Raw genomic sequence first — 17,682 nt, forward strand, 5'->3', positions numbered from 1 at the left:
TCCCGACAACCAAAGAAAAGCCGTATGAAATACTTTTTAAAAATCATTCTGTTTAAGGCCTCTGAGAGGTGCTGAGACAGCGAGGCCTTGGCGGGGGAGGGTGCTGAGGAGGTAAAGACTGGGGTGCAGGGCCTGCTTGGGGGATTGGAGGATGCAGGCACAGAGGACACAGGAGTCCTCCAGCTGAGAGCTGGGCCCTCAGAGAGGGGGACCAGCTTGCTCCAGATCAGGGCGCCGGGCCCTCCCACACCTGCTCCGTCTGCTCAGCGCGAGGGGAGGACAGCCGTCTCCTGAGGAGGCACCCCCATCACAGGTCCCCTCAACTGTTAGTACGTGATGCTGGTATTAGTCAGAAGTTATTGTCATGCCATTGCAACTAAAAAAACAAGAGGAAGACAGATAATAGAGACAGACTCACAGGTGAACCATAATTAACTGATGTGTGATATAGTGGAAAAAGAAAAAAAGTTTACAAAAAACTATGATTCATACGCTCAAGAGAAAAAGTTTTAATGGAGAAAATAGGGGGAAGATGGAAAACTTCATAAGAGAATTGGAACCTGTAAAGAACCGAGTGGAATCAGAGGATCAAACAAATCTATAAAGAATCTGTTTGTGGGAAAGTACCTGAAATAAAAGAACTGGACAGCATGCGGAATCACAGAAGATCAGATGTAGCAGAAGACAAGGAGGAGTGAACTGGGGAAAGATTAGTGGAAGCTATTCAAACTGAAGGGCAGAGAGTTAACAGTGGAACAAAGAGAAAAGAGACAAGTGGGTCACAATGAGAAAGTCTAAGGTATGTGTGACTGGAGTCTCGGGAGAAGATGGGGACAGGTGGGATAGAAGCAGTATTTGAAGAGATCATGGCTGAGAGTTTCCCCCACACTTGTGAGCCACATCAGCCCAGAGAGTCAAGAAGCTTTGCCAACTCCAAGCGTAATAAAGACAGAGCATAGAGTGCCGAATGGATGAAGATGCTATCAGAAGCACGCACCACGCTGGCGCTTTAGACTTCTGTTACCAGTGGGTGAGACCCATCACAGCAACGTGGATGGACCTAGAGACTGTCGTACTCAGCAAAGTAAGTCACAGAGAGGAAGACACATATCATACGATACCATTCAACGTGGAATCTAAAATGTTACACAGAGGGACGTACCTGCAGATCAGAAACAGATTCACAGACGTGGAGAACAGATTCGTGTCTGCCAAGGGAGTGGGGAGGGATGGCTTGGGATTAACAGGTGCAGACTATTCTATGGAGAATGGACAGACAACAAGGTCCTACTGTAGAGCAGAGGGAAGTAGATTCAATATCCCGTGATAAACCATAATGGAAAAGAATATGAAAAATATGTACATGCATGTATATGTGTGTGTATATATATATAAAGCTGAATCACATTGCTGGATGCTGGAAATTACCACAACATGGTAAATCAACTATACTTCAATAATTTTTTAAAATGTATTAGTTTTTAATTGAAGGGTAATTGCTTTACAATATTGTGCTGGTTTCTACCAAACATCCGCATGGAGCAGCCATAGGTTTTCTGTGATGTCCCCTCTCTCTTGAGCCTCCCTCCTACCTCCCTCCCGTCCCACCCCTAGGTTGTTACTGAGCCCGGGCTGAGTTCCCTGGGTCGTACGTCAGACTCCCGTTGGCTGGCTGCTTCACGCGTGGTCGCGTATGATTCCACGTTACTCTCTCCACACGTGTTTTAAAAGGCAGGATGTGCCTGGAGCTGCACCGCGTGCGTCACACGCGTCCTCTCGTTTAGTCCTCGGACACCTCTCTAAGACATGTGCCGTTATTCCCACCTTCGTCCAGATGGAACCTCTCAGGTCCAGAGAGGTCAGCAGTTGCCAAGCCACCGTGCAGCTCGTGAGGCAGAGGCAGCATCGGATACAAGCCTTGGGGCTTTGGAGCCCCTCCCTGAACTGCTGCGAGTCAGTGGCTGGGCTTCTGATCGGACTGCTGCTGGCAGCTGGCTTTTAGACCTTGGGCCCTGAAGTCCTGTGGCCCTGTGAGTTTTTATCAGGGAGAAAAAAAAACCATTCAAGCCTGGATTATTAGGATATGACATGCTGGGACTTCCCTGGTGGCCCAGGGGCTGTGACTCCACGCTCCTAGTGCAGGGAACCTGGGTTCGATCCCTGGTCAAGGAATGAAGATCTCACATGCTGTGCGGTGCCCTCAAGGGAAAAAAAAAAAAAAAAAAAAACCAGAGACAAGAGTGACCTGTTGATCTGCCAGGCGAGGGAGAGAATTCGCTTACACTGCTTACAGACAAGGCTGATGGGGGCTTACTGCGGCGCATTTTGGTATTTGCTGATGGTGGAGGCGTTCTGGAAGGAAAAACTACTTCTGGGTTCACTGGCCAAACCTGTACCGTCTGAGTAAATTTGAGGTAATGACTCAGATTATTGAGACCCTGCCTGCCAGATAATGGAGGAAAATGGGGTTATTCATTTGAAGTAGCTAGGTAATTGGGTCTGCCTCCCTTTGATAATGTAAACATGGTCATCGTGTATAATTGTGTAATTGCCTGACAGGGCCCTATTCTTTCTCTCGAGTCATCTGTTACTGCCTGTGGTCTGGCCCCTGGGTTATAGCACATGAGGTTATTACAGATAAACTCCAGTACTTAGCTTGGCTTTCCTAGTGAGACGTACATGCATGTATGTGCACATGTGTATATACAGGTGTGGAGTTGTGTGTATATTTTTAATTAAAAACGAAAATATAGAGGGGTATTTTAAAGTTTGATTATTGCTGATAATTCGTGTAAGAGTTTTAAAGTAGTGTTTGCCTCCAAGGCAAGCCACCTTCGCGTCTGTTTGAGATTGACCCCTCTTTATAAGAGGATTTTCATTGACCCACCCCCACCCCCTACCAGAAAGTCTGTATTCGAATGTAGCAGAGATTATTCCTCGTCAAAGATGGTCAGAGGAAAATTAGGTTAGGTTTGTTAGCTGCAACCTGATCTTTACCTAACGAGGTCTGTGTTGTGGTTTTGATGTTGAAAGAAAAAGTGAAAGTAAGGTGTTCGTCGTCTGACTCTCTGCAATCCCATGGACTGTATCCTGCCAGGCTCCTCTGTCCATGGAATTCTCCAGGCCACAATTCGGGAGTGGGTTGCCATGCCCTCCTCCAGGGGGTCTTCCTGACCCAGGGATTGAACCCAGGTCTCCTGCATCGCAGGCAGATCCTTGACTGTCTGAGCCACTGGGGAAGCCCTTTGCTGTTGAGGCACGCACGTTTCTCTGCATCCTTCCTGAGCCTGGCATTGGCCCCTGCCTCAGGGGCCTCTGTGGGCTTTTCCATCTCACTTTCCAGAATGACTGGTGTCTTCTGAGATCTCTCCATTTGACTCTGGGGCTGATCCTCCTTTGCCTGTCATTTCGTTTCAGAAGTCTGGCCAGTCGAGGGTAGGGGCTGCCTTATGAAGGATAAATTTCTGGAGGAGGGGGAGCAGGTGGAGAGGGAGTGAGTGGGTCACGTCACAGCTGCAGAGACACTGCTCAAAGGTTCTGACATCAACAGAGTCTAAAGGATTCTTCCTGGTTTTAGACCTTCCACTCTGAACTTTGGCTTGGAAAATGAGGCTCATGATTCATATCTCTTGTTTGCATCACAGGTCTCTGATATGATACTTCTTGCCATCTCTTGTTTGACCACTTCCAATTTGCCTTGATTCATGGACCTGACATTCCAGGTTCCTACGCAATATTGCTTTTTATAGCATCAGACCTTGCTTCTATCACCAGTCACATCCACAGCTGGGTATTCTTTTTGCTTTGACTCCATCCCTTCATTCTTTCTGGAGTTATTTCTCCACTGATCTCCAGTAGCATATTGGGTACCTACTGACCTGGGGAGTTCCTCTTTCAGTATCCTATCATTTTGCCTTTTCATACTGTTCATGGGGTTCTCAAGGTAAGAATACTGAAGTGGTTTGCCATTCCCTTCTCCAGTGGACCACATTCTGTCAGATCTCTCCACCATGACCCACCTGTCTTGGGCATGGCTTAGTTTCATTGAGTTAGACAAGGCTGTGGTCCTAGTGTGATTAGATTGACTAGTTTCCTGTGAGTATGGTTTCAGTGTGTCTGCCCTCTGATGCCCTCTTGCAACACCTACCGTCTTACTTGGGTTTCTCTTACCTTGGGCGTGGGGTATCTCTTCACGGCTGCTCCAGCAAAGCGCAGCCGCTGCTCCTTACCTTGGACTAGGGGTACTTCTATGCAGAGTACATCATGAGAAACGCTGGACTGGAAGAAGCACAAACTGGAATCAACATTGCCAGGAGAAATATCAATAACCTCAGATATGCAGATGACACCACCCTTATGGCAGAAAGTGAAGAGGAACTAAAAAGCCTCTTGATGAAAGTGAAAGTGGAGAGTGAAAAAGTTGGCTTAAAGCTCAACATTCAGAAAACGAAGATCATGGCATCCGGTCCTACCACTTCATGGGAAATAGATGGGGAAACAGTGGAAACAGTGTCAGACTTTATTTTATTTTTTAAGTGAAGCTAATGTTTTATTGAAATCGGTTGTCAAATCACAATTTATCCAAATGAACATAATGCTACATTGTTCTTAAAAGAGTGGGCACAAATATGGCACAGATAACAATCCAGCATCTATCAAAATACCATTTGTAAAGACTCTACTTATTTCGTGCTGTGTGTGAATGGGGATCCAGCATGTAAGGTTGACTCAAAAGCAGTCAATTCTTTTCTTGATACTGTGAAAACATTTCACTACTTTGCCTCAAAATGAAAGCACAAGCATCCGTCCAAACAACCGTAACAATTAGGAGAAAAGACTCCAACTTAATCTGCTCCTGAAAAAAACTTCCTTCCAACCTCCACCCGGGGGCTAGGAAGAAAAATTTCCCAGCAACAATGGGACATTCTGTATGTCTCCCCCACAACCCCAAAAAAAAAAAAAAAAAAAAAACTTTTATTTTTAGCATACTATGCATAATAGGAAAGGGACCTATTTCAGAGTGATACTGAACATGTAACCTAATCCTTAGTGAATTTTAAAAGAGATGGAGCTTCTGATCAGGAATGTTATTTCTAGAGAGCTGTTTTCAAAGGCTGTAACTGAGGCAGCAGAAAGCTTCCCGAGACTTCACTGTGGCCGCATGCCCCGTCATATAATGTGTGATACAAAAGAATTGCACTACGCTGTACATTTCCTTAGACGTTAAGAAAAAAAAATATACAATAGATACAGAAGGAGGGTTACTTGAAACATACACATAAATACATAAAGAATGATACTCCAGTTTGAGAAGCAGACCCAAGAATTGCCAACTCCAGTTCCAGGCTAAGAATTGAGGACCTTGAATCAGAAACATTATATGGTACTGAGGGAAAATGTCAGTGTGGTCTTGACGAGAGGAAATGTTATCTGGCTGTAGCTCCCGATGAAGCCTCAGGATTGTCAGGGGTTCTCGGGAAATGAGCAGTTGACACGTCTGTTCCTCGGTTTCCAAAGTTCTGAAAGACTGGTCTCGTCAGCAGCATTCGATTTCTTCCCCTACTTGTCTTCACATTCTGGTCTTGCAAGTACACAAGTGTAAGTGATGTTTTAGGATTCCGTGGCTCCAAAATCACTGCAGATGGTGACTGCAGCCATGAAATTAAAAGACGCTTACTCCTTGGAAGGAAAGTTATGACCAACCTAGATAGCATATTCGAAAGCAGAGACATTACTTTGCCAACAAAGGTCCATCTAGTCAAGGCGATGGTTTTTCCTGTGGTCATGTATGTATGTGAGAGTTGGACTGTGAAGAAGGCTGAGCACCAAAGAATTGATGCTTTTGAACTGTGGTGTTGGAGAAGACTCTTGAGAGTCCCTTGGACTGCAAGGAGATCCAACCAGTCCATTCTGAAGGAGATCAGCCCTGGGATTTCTTTGGAAGGAATGATGGTAAAGCTGAAACTCCAGTACTTTGGCCACCTCATGCGAAGAGTTGACTCATTGGGTAAGACTCTGATGCTGGGAGGGATTGGGGGCAGGAGGAGAAGGGGGTGACAGAGGATGAGATTGCTGGATGGCATCACTGACTCGATGGACGTGAGTCTGAGTGAACTCCGGGAGTTGGTGATGGACAGGGAGGCCTGGCGTGCTGCGATTCATGGGGTTGCAAAGAGTCGGACATGACTGAACAACTGAACTGATATGATACTTCTACCTTAGCAAAAAAGGAGAAAACTAGGAAGAAAATGTCAGTTAAGGCGAAATATTCCCCACCCCACCTCTGATTGAAATGTGTGGCTCTGGTCCTGGCTGTTGGTGTGGGTGGTTGACCCCGCTGATCTGAATATTCTGTTTCCTGCTTCGATTTGCTTGCTCAGGTGTGGTCAGGCATTAAGAGGGCTTTTCAGACAAAATGGGCTCAGCACATTCTGACATGATGCCCACCTGGGCTCCCTGAGGCCTTCCCTCTGGGCTGTGGGTTTATTTATAACATGATGGGCCTTGGGTGAAGGAGAAAGGAAGAGATTGTTTCTAGAAAACCAAATATGGTTACTTAAATCTCCCTATGTGCAACTCACCACTAGCCTCCAATAAACCTGCAAATATCAAAATGCACATAATAAAAAAAAAATCACATTGCGAAAAGGGAATTGAGACAGTTTTGGTGTTTCACTGGGTGAGAAGATTCCGCATGATTTCTCCCCCCTGCAGTGTATTATTCTGCATCGCACGTGTGCTCAGGCGTAGCCCACTCTTTGAGACCCCATGGACTATACTCTGTCAGGCTTGCCTCTCTGTCCATGGGATTTCCCGGCAAGAATCCTGGAGCGGGTTGCCATTTCCTCCTCCAGGGGGTCTTCCTGACCCAGGGATGGAACCTCGGTCTCCTGCATCGGCAGGTGGATTCTTCACCACTGAGCCACCTGGAATCCCAGTGTACATTTTGCATACTACTACCTGATTGTGTCTAATATTCATGTGGGTCTGGATCACTGTTCAGAAAAATTCAAACCAAAGCTATGTCCACATGCATTGTTGAAATCAGCCAATCACCTGAAAAATTCATGCTTTCAAAAGCATCTTTGTTTGGTTATCTGAGAAGAAAATATCACATTTAATTTTCTTAGTTTTTTGTTTTAGTCTGCAAATGTCAAACAGCTCCAAGTTATAGAAACAAAAAAGATAAACATAATGTATATAAATATGAGAGTTTACTTTTTCTAACATTTAAACAAATAGTCATGGTCAAGATTCTATAATAACATGTTCATCTTTGATCTTTTTCTATATCATGATGACACTGACTAGGTCCTTAAAGATATGAGTGATAGCTAGTTAAGCAAGTGTATTCTAGTAAAACTAGAATTTTTAAGAAAATTTTGAGTGTAGATTTGAGTTTGGTTTTTAGTTTTCAGTCTTTTGACATATGGGAAATGAAAAATTGTCTTTCACTAAGGCAAAGGACTTTTCATGTCTGAGTTTAGATATCTGAAATACTTTGTGAACATTACTTAGTCCTTTTTGGTTCTGTTAAGACTAATTTCATTCAGCAAAAACCAGGGTGTACTGGTTTGTAACTTTAGAGAATTCCTGAAGCCGGGTATCATATTTTTAATTTACTCTTCAGATTTTTATACTTTCAATCTGGTAGAAAAAAAGATAACAGGCTCTTTATGTGTATAAGATAAGAGTAACTATAGCTTGAGACACTCTTCAAAAGGGGCTGAAGTTTATGGAAAGTGGCTGTGGTTTTGAGAATTATTTTGACTTCTTTGTGCTTTGTGTTTGCTTTGTATGCATTTGAGTTTTTAGTTGCTGAAATTTGGCATCTATATAAGAGGCTGTTACTGTGCTGGGAGGGATTGGGGGCAGGAGGAGAAGGGGACAACAGAGGATGAGATGGCTGGAAGGCATCACCGACTCAATGGACGTGAGTCTGAGTGAACTCCGGGAGTTGGTGATGGACGGGGAGGCCTGGCGTGCTGCGATTCATGGGGTTGCAAAGAGTCGGACATGACTGAGCGACTGAACTGACCTGTGTGTGTAAATAGAACGTGTGGGTCGAATGCTTGCCATTGTGGATGGTGAAAGGACAGTTTATGATTTACAAAGACGGAAAAGCTCAATAAAGATCTATATTGAAGATCTGGTGCAATAGAAAGCTATAGATACACAGGCTTCATGCAAATGAACAGAATCAATGACATGAGGAGAAAATTGACTTCTCTGGTAGGAAGATGTTTTCCAAATGTCAGCAAGGACAATGTTGTTGCCTTTCCTCTGCCCTCAGGAGGCTAAGGACTCTTCTACCTGAGGCCCCAGGACCCAGCCTGAGCTTAACTGGACCATGGTGGTACCACAGACATGCTCTCCTGATCCATTTCTAGCCTGCTGGACTGCATTGGCTAGACACCTTGTCTGGTTTCGTTGTATCTCCTTGGCACCTAGTACAAACCAGACACAGAATAAAGTGCTCAGTTCAGTTCAGTTCCGTCCCCCAGTCATGTCCAACTCTTTGCAGCACGCCAGGCCTCCCTGTCCATCACCAACTCCCGGAGCTTACACAAACTCATGTCTATTGAATCAGTGATGCCATCCAACCATCTCATCCTCTGTCATCCCCTTCTCCTCCTGCCTTCAATCTTTCCCAGCATCAGGCTCTTTTCCAGTGAGTCAGTTCGTCTCATCAGGTGGCCAAAGTATTGGAGTTTCAGCTTCAGCATCAGTCCTTCCAGTGAACACCCAGGACTGATCTCCTTTAAGATGGACTGGTTGGATCTCCTTGCAGTCCAAAGGACTCTCAAGAGTCTTCTCCAACACCACAGTTCAAAAGCATCAATTCTTTGGCACTCAGCTTTCTTCACAGTCCAACTCTCACATCCATACATGACTACTGGAAAAACAATAGCCTTGACTAGATGGACCTTTCTTGGCAAAGTAATGTCTCTGCTTTTTAACATGCTGTCCAGATTGGTCATAACTTTTCTTCCAAGGAGCAAGCGTCTTTTAATTTCATGGCTGCAGTCACCATCTGCAGTGATTTTGGAGCCCCCCCAAATAAAGTCTGTCACTGTTTCCACTGTTTCCCCAACTATTTGCCATGAACTGATGGGACCAGATGCCATGATCTTAGTTTTCTGAATGTTGAGCTTTAACTCTCCTCTTTCACTTTCATCAAGAGGCTCTTTAGTTCCTTTTCACTTTCTGCCATAAGAGTGGTGTCATCTGCATATCTGAGGTTATTGATATTTCTCTTGGCAATGTTGATTCCAGCTTGTGCTTCCTCCAGCCCAGCATTTCTCATGATGTACTCTGCATAGAAGTTAAATGAGCAGGGTGACAATATACAGCCTTGATGTACCTCTTTCCCTATTTGGAACCAGTCTGTTGTTCCATGTCCAGTTCTAACTGTTGCTTCCTAACCTGCATACAGATTTCTCAGGAGGCAGGTCAGGTGGTCTGGTATTCCCATCTCTTGAAGAATTTTCCACAGTTTGCTGTGATCCACACAATCAAAGGCTTTGGCATAGTCAATAAAGCAGAAGTAGATGTTTTTCTGGAACTCTCTTGCTTTTTTGATGATTCAAAAAATGTTGGCAGTTTGATCTCTGGTTCCTCTGCTTTTTCTAAATCCAGCTTGAACATCTGGACGTTTATGGTTCATGTATTGCTGAAGCCTGGCTTGGAGAATTTTGAGCATTACTTTGCTAGTGTGTAAGATGAGTGCAGTTGTGCGGTAGTTTGAGCATTCTTTGGCATTGCCCTTCTTTGGGCCTGGAATGAAAAACTGACCTTTTCCAGTCCTGTGGCCACTGCTGAATTTTCCAGATTTGCTGGCATATTGAGTGCAGCACTTTCACAGCATCACCTTTTAGGATTTGAAATAGCTCAACTGGAATTCCTGGAAGAGGAAATAGCAACCCACTCCAGTATTCTTGCCTAGAGAATCCCGTGGACAGAGGAGCCTGGTGGGCTGCTGTCATAGGGTCTCACAGAGTTGGACACAACTGAAGTGACTTAGCGTGCATGCTTGCATTGGAGAAGGAAATGGCAACCCACTCCAGTATTCTTGCCTGGAGAATCCCAGGGACAGGGGAGCCTGGTGGGCTGCCATCTATGGGGTCACATAGAGTTGGACACGACTGAAGCAACTTAGCAGCAGCAGCAGCAGCAACTGGAAATCCATGACCTCCACTAGCTTTGTTCATAGTGATGCTTCCTAAGGCCGCCTTGACTTCACATTCCAGGATGTCTGGCTCTAGGTGAGCGATTACACCATCGTGATTATCTGGGTCATGAAGATCTTTTTTGTACAGTTCTTCTGTGTATTCTTGCCACCTCTCCTTAATATCTTCTGCTTCTGTTAGGTCCATACCATTTCTGTCCTTTATCGAGACCATCTTTGCATGAAACGTTCCCTTGGTATTTCTGATTTTCTTGAAGAGATCTCTAGTCTTTCCCATTCTATTGTAGGTGCTCAATAAATGTCTATTAAATTAATATGTCTTAATGGCAAAAAAAATCTTTTTGTAAGGATCATTTATATATTCATCTTATTCCCCACCTCACAATGACCGTTGTAGTTAAATTTTTGTTTCAGATAGCATTCTCCATTTTCGCTTAGAGGAACTGAAACAAAAAATGGAAATTTTATTATTTAAAATTCACAGAATTCAACAAGTTGTTTGGTAAGTTTGTGATGCTTATACTTCTGAAGTTTGAGCTTAAAACTGTGTTGAGACATTTGGGGTACCTTGTATATTGTCAAAGAAGGTACCCTAACAGCTGATGTTTATTAAGTACTTACTATGTCTTAGGTGGCTAACCCTCTTGGTTTCTATAAAGATCCTGACGGGTAAATACTGTTATTGTCCTTTTTATATCTGGGGAGGCAAAAGCACTGATAGGGTAAGTAACTCGCCCACCGCCAGCCGGCACGTGGCCGAGCCAGGATTCGAACCCGGGATATCTGTCGAGGCTGCACCTCTGACCCTAAGGCTGCCTCTGGGAATGACTGGCTTGAAGGAGGTATTTGTTGATGGATCGCATGTACCCTGGCAGGCCCGTCCCTTACTGAAGACATTGCATAGCCCTGTGTAGAAGTGGCAAGTCGTCTGTATCAGCAGAGGCCATAAATCAAACGTGGTGAGCTGTAGGAGACTCAAGAGCCCGTTTTCTTGTCATCGAAAATTGCACGCATACTTTCTGAAGTTCTCCTAGAGCTGGCATGTTGGCTTGTAAACATTCATGGACGCGTTGAACACAGCGGGCGTTTGGATTTTATGGCGGAAGTGACTCTGGAAGCGGTTGTCATCTCTGCGTCAGCCAGAGCCCAGCAGCTCCGAGTGTGGTCCCCGGGAGTCCTGGAGGACAGAGCTGTTTTCAAAATAATACTGAGACCTCTCTTACCTTTTTTTCCCACTCTTTTACGAGCCCCTGGTGGGATTTTCCACAGGTTACGTGATGTGTGATAACATCATCACTAGTTAATGTGTGCTCAGATACCCTTGTTTTTGAATTTTTCTAATATTATAAATATCACTAGATATAATTCATATAAACAAAAACTCTTAGGACTCTCCCAGAATTAAATTTTTTTTTTTTTTTTTGCTATGCTGGGTTTGCTCTGTGGTGCGTGGGTGTCTTTAGTTGCATTGCATGGGTTTAGCTGCCCTGCCGCGTGTGGGAGATTTTAGTTCCCTGACCAGGGATCAAACCTGGGTCCCCTGCATTGGAAGGTAAATTCTTAAGCACTGGACCACCTGGGAAGTCCCTCCCAGAAATTTTAAGACTGAAAAAATGATTCCTTTTTTCTTAGAGTTCTCAGTGGAGGGTGGTTATTGTTTTTTGTAATAAACATATTCCAAATCTGAGTCTGCAATCCTTTTCCAGGGTGTTAGCAGTTCGGCAAAATGAGATTTGTCTTCGGAAGACAAAACCATTCTTCCCTTTTGAGTTGCTTGCATCTTTAGAAGAATCCCTAAGCCCTGAGCAACGTATTTCCTAAAAGAAAGGGTGTTCTTTCTCCCTTGGTTCTCTGATGATTGGGTCCTCTTTCTAACTTGCAGTGTGCCCGACCCTCGTTACTGTGATTGTTAACAAGGCAGCCTGCTGAGCGCCAGAACCCATTTTTCTGTGTGATCGAAACTAAGCAGCATCCCTCCTTCCTGACCTCTCCTCCACTCCACTTGGAGGCTTTGAGAATTAGCTGCTCGTAGATTAAGTGCCCTTAATCAGTTCATCTTACATTACAACGTGAAGTTTCTCTCCTGTTCTGCAGAGGGCTTGATTTTCATTTGATATCTGCGATCATAAGAATAGTAAGTGGATTCTGAGGAAATTTCATGAAGAGGAATAATAATGCAGAGACGGGGTGGAGATTGTGGGGATGTGGAGCTAATTGATTAGTTTAGAATCTTCTAATTTCCATGAGGAGTGGAGGAGCCCAATTTGTCTTTCTTCTCCTTGGCATGGCATTCTCACAGATTGTCTGATGTTTCATTAGCATCTCGACACCACAGCTGATGTCTAATTCTGTTGAGTAGGAATATCCATTGTGTTTTTGCCATGTGCATTTATTACTTCATGATTAGATTATTTGGACTCGATTAGCTGATTGTCTGAGAGCTGGGGAGTGAACTCAGAGGGGAGAAGACCTCTTGGGGTCCTAAATTTTCAGTGTCACTGGTCTTTTGAACACAGTGGACAGCTCCTGCCCCGGTGCTAACAGACTGGACTTTGGGGGCCATAAATGCCTGGTGTGAATGCCCTCTCCTAATGAAACTTTTGGGCAGAATGCTCCCTTCCTCAGAATTTTCCTCGTCCTGACATGTGGTCAGCTTCATTGTTTCCTGTCCATCATCCCTGGTTCCTCGCCTGGTTCCAGGGTTAATTTGCATGCTTGTCATCCTGGGGTTTTTATTTTCCTGCCCCTGACCTGTGTATGGAGACTCTTTCCGGTGGATTTGAAAACCACTAGCTTCTAGTGTGAGGACCTTCACACCCGCACGCAGAGCTCAGGCGACCAAATGGTGTTCGTTTGCCAAATAAGCCTCTTTGGCTTCCCCCGCCCCCTAAAAATAACATCACTCCTGCAAGTGAGAGTCGCAGGAAGTCATCACAGGGCAAGTTCGCCTCATGGCCCCTCTGCAGCCGAGCAAACCTGGGTGACCAAACGGAGCCAAACCAAACCAAGCCACAGGGGTGGCTCCCGTGGACGCTTCTGCGCCTGCTCCCCAAGCCTGGTGGTACCCGGTCCCCGCCTGGGGGCTCCATCACTCGCCCAGACGAGGTGGTCCTGGAGGCAGGACTGTGCCCAGCAGCCTTGGTTTGTCAGGCAGTCTTGCCTCATCCCTGGAGGCCCAGGGTCTCGGGAGGCGGCGTGCTGCAGAGGAAGAGGCGGTTTTACCCATCTGTCCTTCGCAGTGATGGACTCTGTGCTCGCTGGGTCCTGATTCATCATGTTTGTCTGCTGAGTACTTGTTGAGTTCTGGTTATTAGCTGGGCAGAGGAGAGCCGGTTGCAGAGGGACCAAATGGGCAAGATGAGGTCCCGGCCGCTCTCAGAGACGCCCTAGAAGCTGCGGGTGCTCCAGGTGGTGTCTGGAGGGAGACAGCCATGGGGGAGGCTGAGGAAGCGTCTTCTAGAAAGAGCCATGAGGGCCCGGAGGATTCTCGGGGCAGACAGGGAACTGGGGAGGCAAAGGGCGGGAAGCAGGGCCTTGTCCGCCTGCATGGATTCGCGTTCTGCCACCGCATAGACATCACCCATCGACCAGGAGCTGTTTCCTGTGAGCTCAGTCTTGGCCCCACAGTCCTTTCCAGAACACGACTCCTGAAGCCTCATAAAGAATCCTTCTCGAGCAGAGGGAGCCAGGGAAGCCAGTGGCCTAAGCTGTTGAGATGCAGCTCTGACCCGGTGCTTGGGGTGGGACCTGGGGATCTACCCCACCCCCGGGGGCGATTCTGCTGGGGAATAGGCCTTGACCACCCAGGAGGCAGTGTCCCTGATGGCTTAGCTGGTAAAGAAGTTGCCTGCAATGTGGGAGACCTGGGTTCGATCCCTGGGTCAGGAAGATCTCCTGGAGAAGGGATAGGCTACCCACTCCAGGATTCTTGAGCTTCCTTGGTGGCTCAGCTGGTAAGGAATTTGCCCACAATGCAGGAGGCCTGGGTTCGATCCCTGGGCTGGGAAGATCCCCTGGAGAAGGGAAAGGCTACCCACTCCAGTATTCTGGTCTGGGAGAATTCCACAGACAGTCCACGGGGTTGCGAAGAGTTGGACTCGACTGAGCGACTTTCACTTCCACGCTTGTACTCAGGACTACCTTCCTGGAAGGTTCAGTGTACCGTAAACTGTGCACACTTTACTTTTGTTTATATGCAAAGCGGAGTGAAATTCTAGGCTTCAATAATTAGAGCCAGGTTTTTCCTCTACAAAGAATGTCCAATAGTATAGACGACCTTATCTGCAGAACAGAAATAGAGACACAGACAGAGGAGAATCGTAGGAACACCAAAGCGGGAGTAGCGGTGCGGTGAGTTGGGAGGCGGGGAGTGACATGCACACACTCCTGTGTACAGACCAGGTCAGTAACCAGAACCCACTGTAGGGCTCAAGGAGCTCTCCTCCGTGCTCTGTGGTGACCTAAATGGGAAGGAGACCCCCAAAAGAGGGGATGTATGTGCACATATAACTCATACACTTTCCTGTGTAGCAGAAACCAGCACAACATTGTAAAGCAACTATACTCCAATAAAAATTAAATAGAAATAAATTTTTATCAATGTATATTTTTGAGGTACAAAAGAATAAAGCACATACTCCAGGTTATTCTATTATTTAAAAAAAAATAAGACTGTCCAGTAGGATTTTCAAAAATTGTGTGGCGATCAGGAGAGTTCTTAGTGTCTACCCTGTGCATTGGAGCCATCCTGCTGGCCCCCGAAGTGGTGATGAGTCCCCCACCCCTGTGATAACTGATAGTACCCCCGTCTCCATAATGTTCCCTTGGAGACAACCATCCCTCCTGAGAACTGCTGGACCGAAGCGTGGGGCTGGGGGTTTGGGGCACTGTGCCAGCCTGTGCTTTACCCGGATTGTTAGTGTAGGCAGTGTAGGTGGAGGGCAGCCTGGAGGCAGCCTGGAGGTCAGGAAAGCTGAGGTGGGGCCGTGCAGAGGAGGGAGCCTCATAACGGAGGGTTCACAGGAGGCTTGGCAGGGGACGGCGGCCGGCTGGATGCAGGGAAGAGTTAGAGGCCGAGGCAGCTGCCGTGTCATTTCCGGTTTCGGGCCGTATCTCCCTTGGCTGTGATGTTGCAAACCGTGCGGAGGCGCAGGACGCAGGGCAGGCGCGGGGGTCGTGAACGGGTTTGTTTTGAACATGGTGAGTTTCCATCCCCTGTGGGGTTTGCCAGGGGGATTTTTCAGAACCAGCTTCAGGTGGAGACTTAGGAGTGTGGCCACGTGGAATCGTCAGGAAGGTAAGGGTGCTTGCAGCCACAGCACGGATGCGGCTTGCTTCGGCTGTGTAATTCCTCCTGGCCGGCTGGGGGCGGGCGTCACGGGGACACGGGCAGCGGTGGCCCTGCAGGTATTGGAGACCTTGACTCTGCTGTAACTCTCTCCTGGAGAAGGAAATGGCAACCCACTCCAGTATTCTTGCCTGGAGAATCGCATGGACGGAGGAGCCTGGTGGGCTACAGTCCACGGGGTCGCAAAGAGTCGGACACGACTGATGGGGCCCTGGGGGGAGAAACCTCAGTTTCCCCTTTTGCAAAACCAGTCTTTTAGAGTTAGAACTCTAAAGTTCCAAAAGCATGTGTGTTTTATGAATTGTCAAGAAAGATATTTTATTAGGCATTATTAACACAAGGAATCTGCAATCTAAAGTTGAATAGAGTTGACCTGATAGATAAGAAAGGTTATCTCAGTAGCTTTAGGAGAAAGAGGGCTCCTGGATGTCTAATTCATCCTCCTACGGGGCTCTGGACCCTGCTCAGACACACTCTCCTCCTGGCCCTCAGCGCACGTGTGCCGAACTGTTCTGGGGGCCAAGCACTGCCTGGCACCATAGTGGAAACCCAGTTCAAAGCACTCACTTATCTTAGGGGTTAGTCGTGCCACTTTAACTATAAATGGAGTTTTATATGAGCCCAGGCTTTGGATTTAGAAAGGATGCACGTAAGCCAGAAGCCTCAAAGTTCTAGAAGTTTGGATCACATATGCTTTTAAAACTTCTATGTAAAAAACAGACAAACAAAATTGCAGTACAAGCCCACCTCAGAGATACTGCAGTTCAGTTCCAGACACCACAGTAAAGCGAGGGTCGGAGTAAAGCAAGTCACACAAATGCTTTGTTTTCCCAGTGTGTACAAAAGTTATGATTACACTGTACTGCTGCTGCTGCCGCTGCCAAGTCGCTTCAGTCGTGTCTGACTCTGTGAGACCCCATAGACGGCGGCCCACCAGGCTCCCCAGTCCCTGGGATTCTCCAGGCAAGAACACTGGAGTGGGTTGCCATTTCCTTCTCCAACGCATGAAAGTGAAAAGTGAAAGTGAAGTCGCTCAGTCGTGTCCGACTCCTAGCGACCCCATGGACTGCAGCCTACCAGTCTCCTCCATCCATGGGATTTTCCAGGCAAGAGTACTGGAGTGGGGTGCCATCGCCTTCTCCGTTATACTATACTATAGTCTGTTAATTGTGCAAAAGGCATTATATTTAAAAACAATATACATTTCTTTTCTTTTTTTATTTATTTTTTTTTAAATTTTATTTTATTTTTAAACTTTACAATATTGTATTAGTTTTGCCAAATATCAAAATGAATCTGCCACAGGTATACCTGTGTTCCCCATCCTGAACCCTCCTGCCTCCTCCCTCCCCATACCCTCCCTCTGGATCATCCCAGTGCACCAGCCCCAAGCATCCAGTATCGCATCGAACCTGGACTGGTGACTCGTTTCATTCATGATATTATACATGTTTCAATGCCATTCTCCCAAATCTCCCCACCCTCTCCCTCTCCCACAGAGTCCATAAGACTGATCTATACATCAGTGTCTCTTTTGCTGTCTCGTACACAGGGTTATTGTTACCATCTTTCTAAATTCCATATATATGCGTTAGTATACTGTATTGGTGTTTTTCTTTCTGGCTTACTTCACTCTGTATAATAGGTTCCAGTTTCATCCACCTCATTAGAACTGATTCAAATGTATTCTTTTTAATGGCTGAGTAATACTCCATTGTGTATATGTACCACCACTTTCTTATCCATTCATCTGCTGATGGATATCTGGGTTGCTTCCATGTCCTGGCTATTATAAACAGTGCTGCGATGAACATTGGGGTACACGTGTCTCTTTCAATTTTGGTTTCCTCAGTGTGTATGCCCAGCAGTTGGATTGCTGGATCATAAGGCAGTTCTATATCCAGTTTTTTAAGGAATCTCCAACACTGTTCTCCATAGTGGCTGTACTAGTTTGCATTCCCACCAACAGTGTAAGAGAGTTCCCTTTTCTCCACACCCTCTCCAGCATTTATTGCTTGTAGACTTTTGGATCGCAGCCATTCTGACTGGTGTGAAATGGTACCTCATAGTGGTTTTGATTTGCATTTCTCTGATAATGAGTGATGTTGAGCATTTTTTCATGTGTTTGTTAGCCATCTGTATGTCT

The 17,682-nt window shown here is 46.1% G+C and overlaps 1 protein-coding gene across 5 annotated transcripts in view; it reads left to right on the forward strand.

The window, feature by feature from the left end:
* RFTN1 (raftlin, lipid raft linker 1) overlaps positions 1-17,682 on the forward strand; it is a 228,494-nt gene that overhangs the window by 51,060 nt on the left and 159,752 nt on the right. The window contains exon 1 of one of the 5 annotated variants that reach the window (XM_070377109.1): positions 15,301-15,388. The exons of 3 other annotated variants lie outside the window; for them this stretch is intronic. In XM_070377109.1, coding sequence (XP_070233210.1) covers positions 15,316-15,388 — 73 coding nt within the window. In that variant the 5' untranslated portion in view covers positions 15,301-15,315. Of the gene's footprint in view, positions 1-15,300; positions 15,486-17,682 lie in introns of those variants that run through there. One more of the 5 variants, XM_070377104.1, reaches the window with a different exon arrangement.

This window comes from Bos mutus, chromosome 1, assembly GCF_027580195.1.
Source record: "Bos mutus isolate GX-2022 chromosome 1, NWIPB_WYAK_1.1, whole genome shotgun sequence".
Taxonomy (NCBI): Eukaryota; Metazoa; Chordata; class Mammalia; order Artiodactyla; family Bovidae; genus Bos; species Bos mutus.